The 8,620-nt window shown below is 43.6% G+C and overlaps 1 protein-coding gene across 4 annotated transcripts; it reads right to left on the bottom strand.

Moving 5' to 3' along the window:
• Positions 1–233: 233 nt before the first annotated feature.
• On the bottom strand, positions 234–7,855 carry LOC109898237 (protein arginine N-methyltransferase 1-like). 4 transcript variants are annotated; one of them, XM_020493128.2, is made up of 10 exons: positions 7,744–7,855; positions 6,580–6,666; positions 4,656–4,811; positions 4,212–4,275; positions 3,959–4,101; positions 3,287–3,398; positions 2,572–2,687; positions 2,294–2,444; positions 1,971–2,092; positions 234–1,746 (listed from the first exon to the last, which is right to left on the bottom strand). In XM_020493128.2, exons 1-10 carry the CDS (start codon positions 7,801–7,803, stop codon positions 1,663–1,665), a joined length of 1,095 nt encoding a protein of 364 aa, XP_020348717.1. In that variant the 5' UTR covers positions 7,804–7,855; the 3' UTR covers positions 234–1,662. The 4 variants fall into 4 exon arrangements, with proteins under 4 accessions (XP_020348717.1, XP_020348719.1, XP_020348716.1 ...); XM_020493130.2 differs by having other exon boundaries at positions 3,311–3,398; positions 7,744–7,854; XM_020493127.2 differs by having other exon boundaries at positions 6,580–6,675; positions 7,744–7,850.
• Positions 7,856–8,620: the final 765 nt, after the last annotated feature.

The following is an 8,620-nucleotide window of genomic DNA, read 5'->3' as shown; positions in this document are numbered from 1 at the left end:
CCATTGCTGCACCCCTGCCCAGTCATGTGAAATCCATAGATTAAGTCATAACACATTTATTTCAATTGACTAATTACCTTCTATGAACTGTAACCCAGTAAAATTGTTGCATTTGTTTAGTATAGCAGATTGTCGAGACACCCACTGCTTAAAAGACTGTTGCATGTTAACACAAACCTGACCCGATTTATTTTCAAACAGTCCCCACTGTTTTGATGACAAATGGACTCTGATAAGCCAAGTAGTTTAATTAAGGGAGTACACAAATCCTGACAGGTTTAAGCAACACTGGAATAGAGTTGGCTCTGAAGAAACCATTCATAAATAGAGGACACATGGCCAATTGCCATAAAGACATGAGCCAATAAAAATATCCTGAACAGTAAAAAAAAAATAAGACATGATATTTTCCCATTTCACTTTATTAAAAAAGAAAAGATAAATAAAATTTAAAAGTATGTTGGGTCCGCACTCAAGCCGCATGAAGCAGCAAGGCCAAAAAAGACATAACATGAAACAGTCCGGTCTGACCCATCTCCACCCTGCATAGCCAACTGGTAATAACCAATCTCAGAGGTAGACATCTGCCACTTCTGGCTGGCGGCCTGGCTATATTGGCACACGTTTCAGATTTAAGTGCTGCACTTTGCGCTAGAGGGCAAACAAGGGTCCCTGGGTTCGGCTAAACCAATGCTACGGAATCCAGGCGATGACGACAATGGGGTAGAGGAATTTTGTTTACTCCTGCACTGGGAGAGTGGACGCTTTGCTGTGGTCCCAATAAACCAGCCATCCAGGTCTAGCACTAAGGTACACAGGGCTAAACTCCTCTAATCAAAACACATTTGTTTGCTTTTCTTAGTAGGGGGTTCTTATGAATTCTGATTGCTAGAACAGGTTCAGCAAAGACCAATCTGAAAGAGGGGGAAATTATAACTGATTCATGGTTAGACTACATCACCCCCACCTGCTGGATGAGAACAAACCGCTTACGGTCAGTCTTGTGCAAGATCATCAGCACAGACCTACCCAATCAGACATGATCCATGGGGCCACTCAGCTCATCTTGAGGCAGGCCCCATGTCATGATAGTCATATCACAGCTACAATTGTAATTGGATTTCCTCCAATTACTCTCAATCTGAATTTTTAAATACACCAATGGCTGATTTGCATCCCCCAATAGACAATCTAATTGGCTGGCGGGGGGACAGAAACCAGTCACAGGAGGCACTTCTTATGAAAATGGGGGGGGGGGGGGGGTTCTGCCAAATCAACAAGATCAGGACTGTAAAAGAAAAAGGCCAAAATAACTGAACAATAACACTATGTACAGGCAGGTGAGGGGGTCAGTGTGTGTGTGTACGCGTCGAGTTTAAGCACAGGCTAAGATCGAGCTGAAACGTAAAGACAAGCACATGAAAAAAAAAAAAAAAAGTGACTATTGCACAATGAGTCGCCATGTCTTTCCACTGGTTGTTTTAAACCTCAGAACATCTGATTAAACGTTACAAGAAAGCAAAACAGAATTTCAAATATTGCTTAAGAGTACTAGTTTTGGAGGATGAGAACTAAGTGATCATACAGACACACACTGACCGCTGCTCTTCCTTCAGCACTCCCCCTTTCACAAAACACACAAGGTGTGGGAGAAGGGGGCACCTAACGCATTCTGTACTCTGAGGTCTTGGACACCTCACAGAGCTGACCCTTGAAGTCTATGTCAACTGTGAAGTCGAGGTCCCTCTGCAAGCAAAACATACAGAAACAGGTTAAAAGAGTGGGCACTGGATAAACTCCCAGCTTTAAACCACAGAAGATTAATAATTTCTAGTTTTGGAAAATTATACCCAGGAAAAGCGCAAACAGCCTTAAGACAGTCAAACCAACAGAAGGCAAAAAAAAGGGTGGGCTTGGAGACTAAAAAGGTATCCCAACAAACTAAGACTGGGAGGTTTTTCCTCTCTTACGTTGTTTTTGACATTGGGCTTCATGTTGATGTTGCCGAAAATCTCCTCTCCAGTCTTCACAGTCAGATAGTCGTCAAGGTAGAATACAGTCTGCTTCCAGTGGGTGTAGGGGGACTCTGGACCTGGGAAGAGGAGAAACAGGTCTAATATGACTTCACGTAACAGAAAAAAAATAGCCCTTAAGAGTCGAATGCATTCTCTCAATTATTAAAGACTACTTGTGTGCTGTCATTTACCATAGACTTAAATGTACGAGGATTCAGTGAACAAGTCTATTATCGTAGTGCAGACTGTTTACGGGGGGGGGGGGGCTAAAGACTCACTGGTGGAGAAGCCCGTCCTCTTGTGACAGCGAGTGAACTCGATGTTGAAGTAGGTGACGAGGGCGTGAATGTAATCGTTCCTCTTCACCTGCAGGCAGAAGGGCGAGGTGAAGGACAGGTCGTCGATCTTCACCGTGTAGATGTCCACCTCCTGGGGACAATGTGGGGAGGGGGAGACTCAGATGACCGGGCAAAATCCTCTGTTTGAACTGGAGATATGGTGCCAATGCAAAGTCAAAGAACTATATTGGGGAGGCTGCCGAGTATGATTGACTCACCTTGATGAGGCAGGCGCTGCTGACGAGCTGTTTGGGGTCCACCACGTCCACTAGGGGCTCCTTGATGGCCACCTCCTTGATGCAGGACATATCGAAGCCGTACACGTTCTCCCACCCTGTTACAGAGAAGAAATAAGGGGTTACCACCACAACTGGGCAGACGGTGAGTTTAGAAAGTAACTTTATTAAATTGTCATCCAGGCATTGCTCTTTGAAGTAAAAGGAAAGCTTTGCTAGGTCTAGAAATGCACACTTCAAAGTCCAGACTAGTTAGCTAGCTAGATCAGCATTATGGCCAACTATTACAGGGGTGGCAGGTAGCCTAGCAGTAAGGATTGCTGGTATCAAATCAGACACCATTGCGCAAGGCACTTAACTCCCCAGGCACCCAGTGCGGCATCTCACCGCAACGCTCCAAAACACGTGCATGTATCTTTCGGAGGTGTTAGGTTAAAAGGGAGTTACATTTAAAGTGATATTAATACAAACACAGAACAAGTCAAATGTTATTTCCCAAATTGCTGATGACAGTCAGTAAAAGTAGCGTTTGGCTCCAATGACAGACTCCACCATGAGAGTTAGCTGAATCTGTTCAATAAGGGCCATGACAGTCCTTGACCACAGAATCCAATCTGACACTCAAAGTCCCCTGACTAGCTCCTCTCCAACCAAAAACATGGGTACAACGCTGGCCAAATCACACCAACTACATTACCCCAAAATTTAGAGGAATTCTCACAGTGGATTTTATAGTCCTTGTACTGCCTGTCCTCAATGGCTGTGACATACAGGGTAGCCCTGTCTGGGAAAATCAGGCCCTCTGGTTTCTGGGAGACAGAAAGGGAGAGGGGAAAAAGAACATGGCAGGTTAATACACTTAGGAATGACAGATTAGCAGGCTATTCAGAGGCCTGACATTTTGTTGCAGCTGTGTGGAATCATGGCACAATGACTGCTGGTGGTATGCAGGCATCAGTCTGCAAGGGGAGTTGAGCCCCCAAGAGGGAAGCCAACTCCAGACAAAGTCTAACACTGATCTAAAACACTTCACAATTGCATAATTTGATCAGATTGAATATTGTTACAGGACAAACACTTATCCATGGTATGGACAACATTTGAGTTTACACCAGTGCAAAAGCTGAAATGTTCCCAGTAAGTCACCCCAGCATGGCGCTGGCGAGATACACTGGAATGAGTTTTACTTTATGGCCAATTCCACAGCAAGTCAGGAACTGAATCTCCTAAAAGCCTTGGTATATGGCCAAACAGTTTAACACTTGTCCCTGAACATTTCAGTATAGGGAAAGATTGCAATTAAGACATTCAAACAAGCATTTAAGTCTATTCCATCATGTACTAATTAAATATTTGGACAGGAACATACCAGCCACTTGTCCCTGGCGTAGATGACAGTGTTGAGCATGGACTCATAGAAGAGGCAGTAGCCCATCCACTCGGAGATGATGATGTCCACTCCCTCTACAGGAAGGTCCACCTCCTCCACCTTCCCCTTGATGATGGTCACAACTGAAGGAGAAGGAGTTACAACTAAATAGCCACAACACAATGCTTCAACCTGGCTTGAAAAAATGAAGGATAGGTGCGACTGAAGTGGGAGGGGAAAAGTACTGACTTACTGTGGTCCATTTTGTTGGCCTTGACGATCTTCACGGCATAGTCAGAAATACTGCTGCACTCAATCTGAAAGCACAGAAGCGAGGGTTAGACAGCAGGCCTTTGGGTGTCTCAAGTAATGACAACTAACCAGAACCATGATATCCTTTAGTGCACCAATCAAGGGAATTGAAGTCCACTTGGAATTCGTGGGCTTTCTATGTTCATTATGATTAAGCAAATAAAACAGGGCTAGATGCAAAGCAGTCCCATCTGTGCTAGATTAAGAACATGTGTGCCTTACACAATATGGCATGACAATGGGAACATGTCACACATAGCATATAGAATGGTAAGCTGTATCACAAGTTCTAAACGTACTTCAGACTATTGACAATGCATGGCAGTAAATGAGGCGTTTGTGTACGAGTCTATTCTCCATATGCAAACAAGGTGGGGATACTTACGCCTATGACCTTCTTGGCACCAGCTTTGGCTGCAAACATGCAGAGGATTCCAGTCCCACTGCCCACGTCCAACACCACCTTGTCCTTGAACAGGTGCTTGTTGTGGAACATTGAGTTCCGGTAGGTCAGGGTGCGCACCTCATCTTTCAGCATCTCCTACAGAGCAGGACATGAGGAACATTAGTTAAGGCAACACTTACCGAGGTGAGTCACTCCAACTGGGATGTATACATGACCGAACATTTGACAAGTGTACTACCCATCGAAGACTATTAGCCCCATTGTATTTTGGTACAGATATGCTTACCACAATTCAGTATAAGGCAGTGTGACAGGAGTCTCCACATTTCAACCATTTTGGTTGTGGTACCAAATTCTCACCAAATAAACATTTACATTTGAATTCAGCAGTTTACATACACCTTATCCAAATAAATTTCAACTCAGGTTTCACAATTCCTGACATTTAATTATAGTTTAAAAAAATCCCTGTTTTAGGTCAGTTAGGATCACCACTTCATCTTAAGAATGTGAAATGTCAATAATAGGAGAGTGATTTATTTCAGCTTTAGTTTCTTTCATCACATTCCCAGTGGGGCACAAGTTCACTCAATTAGTATTTGGTAGCATTGCTTTTACATTGTTTAACTTGTGTCAAACGTGTCAGGTAGCCTTCCACAAGCTTCCCACAATAAGTTGGGTGAATTTTGGCCCATTCCTCCTGACAGAGCTGGTGTAACCGAGTCAGGTTTGTAGGCCTCCTTGCTCGCACACGCCTTTTCAGTTCTGACCACAAATGTTCTATAGGATTGAGGTCAGGGCTGTGTGATGGCCACTCCAAAACCTTGATTGATGTCCTTAAGCCATTTTGCCTCAACTTTAGAAGTATGCTTGGAGTCATTTTCCATTTAGAAGACCCATTTGCGACCAAGCTATAACTTATAACTGATGCCTTGAGATGTTGCTTCAATACATGTACAAATTTCCTTCCCCAGGATGCCATCTATTTTGTGAAGTGCACCAGTCCCTCCTGCAGCAAAGCACCCCCACATGATGCCGCCACCCCGTGCTTCACTGTTGGGATGGTGTTCCGCGGCTTGCAAGGCTCCCCTTTTTCCTCCAAGCATAACGATGGTCATTATGGCCAAAAAGCTCTATTTTTGTTTCATCAGACCAGAGGACATTTCTCCAAAAAGTACAGTCTTTGTCCCCATGTGAAGTTGCAAACCGTAGTCTGGCTTTTTCATGGCAGTTTTGGAGCAGTGGCTTCTTCCTTGCTGAGCAACGTTTCAGGTTGTCAACATAGGCCTGGTTTTACTGTGGATATAGATACTTTTGTACCCGTTTCCTCCAGCATCTTCACAAGGTGCTTTTTTGTTGTTTTGTGATTGATTTGTACTTTCCGCACCAAAGTACGTGTGGTTCCATGGTGTTTATACTTGCGTACTATTGTTGTACCTTCAGGCATTTGGAAATTGCTCCCAAGGATGAACTAGACTTGGGAGGTCTTGGCAGATTTTTTAAATGTTCTCATAATGTCAAGAAAAGTGGCACTGAGTTTGAAGGTAGGCTTTGAAACATCCACAGGTACACCTCCAATTGACTCAAATTATGTCAATTCAGAAACTTCCAAAGCATGACATTTTCTGGAATTTCCCAAGCTGTTCAAAGGCACAGTCAACTTTGTTTATGTAAACTTCTGACCCACTGGAATTGTGATACAGTAAATTAATCTGTCTGTTAACAGTTGTTGGAAAAATGACTTGTGTCATGCACATAGTAGATGTCCTAACCGACTTGAAGTTAAACGAGACATTTGTGGAGTGGTTGAAAAATGAGTTAATGACTCCAACCTTGGTGTATGTAAACTGCTGACTTCAACTGTAAATGTATGACAACTACCATTTTTTCCAAATATACCTACCTCATGGATACCGAAGTGGGCGTATGAGTCAAAGTAATAGTCCTTAGAAGTCATGTCTTCTGCTGCTGGCTTGGCCGAGCTCTCCCCCTGAGAAATCTCACCAAGAGAGATAACAGTCACAACCAGCACGAGACTGGCAACAATGAACATGTATGAAGGTTCTCCATCCAAACCATTTACAGCCAGGCAGAACATGCTGATAAAATAACTCTTGAACCTATGTGAAGTGTGTTCATTTCTTTAAGTAGGTAAAAACGTAACATTTAATGTTCATAGGACAATAGTTCCAACTTTTTAGTTACATTTGGGAGTGCGGTGTTAAATTCACGTAGTTGTAGTTAAGCCCAAATTCAGTGTAGTGCATGAAGCTTTCCTTTTCTCCGAGCACAAAGGGAGAGAGAAAGCACATGGTGATTAAGGCCTTCACTGACAGATGTGAAGTTGGGACAGCAAATAAACGTAGAAAACCATTAGTTAACCGAATGGTGCGCGCTGAACATAAGAACGTTACTTGCGAGCTCCCCTAATGAAAATGTGCCCTGCCTTACTCAAGGAACATAGTTATCTAGCTAAAATAGTGGCGTCTAAATCCTCCCGGGCTGCCGGTTAGGTTAACGTAAGTAGCACAACTTAGAGCTAACACCAATGTCTAACAATTATTAAATTGATTTAGTTATCGACACTTAATTGATGGATTAAAAAGGAACTTGGACTACATAAATCAAATGCCGGCACAGTGCCAGATGTGCCTTGTGAAATGCTAGTTAGCATTACCAACCTGGCACCCATGCGGGCTCTCCCCGAAGCACGAGCTAGCGATGGCTTGATAATGATTAGATCACAACATATATGTCATTACTAATCAATTACCCAATTGCATTCATAATTCAGTAACTATAATTACATGACAACCGCGTATACACAGTAAGAGTTTGCTGTACTAGCAAACGTGGCGACAAATGAATGAGCCTACGTTATATGGTGCCTTGCTAAAATGGATGCTTTGATAGTGAAGTGCGTGTGTTCTCTGAACTAGCAGGCTCCGCGGCCTACGGTGCCATTGGACATATAGTTACTTTTGCTTAGTGAAAATACTTAAATTTTAACCTACAGAAACCAATTGTATGTTGTTTAAATTGTATTCGACCACACCGCTGCGCTTACCTCCATTCTATCTGTTGTCTCCGCCATTTCAATTCCGTGTGGTCCTGGACGCAGACTCATAGTGGTATTAAAACGTACAGCTTTGAGCCCCCACCCTCTGACGCAAAATACAGTTCGTAATTGGATCCGTGTTGCAGGCACCTCCCAAACGACAGCCCCAGTTTTGCATAAAGATGTATCATTGGTTCACAATTTCACCTCGAATCAAATCAAATCAAATTGTATTAGTCACATGCGGCGAATACAACAGGTGTAGTAGACCTTACAGTGAAATGCTTACTTACGAGCCCCTAACCTACAGTGCAGTTTCAAGAAATACGGATAAGAATAACAGATACAAGCAACAAGAATTTAAAGATGAGCGGTAAAAAATATATACATACAGGGGGGTGCTGGTACAGAGTCTGTTAGTTGAGGCAGTATGTACATGTAGGTAGAGTTAATTAAAGTGACTATGCATAGATTACAACAGAGAGTGGCAGTGGTATGGAGAAGGGGGGGGGGGGGGGCAATGTGAATAGTCTGGGTGGCCATTTGACTAGATGTTCAGGAGTCTTATGGCTTGGGGTAGAAGATGTTTAGAAGCCTCTTGGACCTAGACTTGGCACTCCGGTACCGTGTTCAGGAGTCTTATGGCTTGGGGTAGAAGATGTTTAGAAGCCTCTTGGACCTAGACTTGGCACTCCGGTACCGCTTGCCTTGTGGTAGCAGCAAGAACAGTCTATGACTAGGGTGGCTGGAGTCTTTGAACATTTTTAGGGCCTTCTTCTGATACCGCCTGGTATAGAGGTCCTGGATGGCAGGAAGCTTGGCCCCAGTGATGTACTGGGCCATTCGCACTACCCTCTGTAGTGCCTTGCAGCCGAGCAGTTGCCAT

The sequence above is a fragment of the Oncorhynchus kisutch genome, linkage group LG10, assembly GCF_002021735.2.
Source record: "Oncorhynchus kisutch isolate 150728-3 linkage group LG10, Okis_V2, whole genome shotgun sequence".
NCBI classification, from domain to species: Eukaryota; Metazoa; Chordata; class Actinopteri; order Salmoniformes; family Salmonidae; genus Oncorhynchus; species Oncorhynchus kisutch.
This window is presented reverse-complemented; position numbering and strand designations above follow the sequence as displayed.

What these genes read in the sequence shown, in the direction of transcription:
- LOC109898237 (XM_020493127.2), bottom strand. Translation starts at nt 7,803, where the DNA reads ATGAGTCTGCGTCCAGGACCACACGGAATTGAAATGGCGGAGACAACA. An exon ending in AGACAACAGATAGAATGGAG is followed by an intron (nt 6,676 to 7,743) that starts GTAAGCGCAGCG and finishes TCTCTTGGTGAG; the next exon opens with ATTTCTCAGGGGGAGAGCTC. An exon ending in ACGCCAGGGACAAGTGGCTG is followed by an intron (nt 3,399 to 3,958) that starts GTATGTTCCTGT and finishes TCTGTCTCCCAG; the next exon opens with AAACCAGAGGGCCTGATTTT.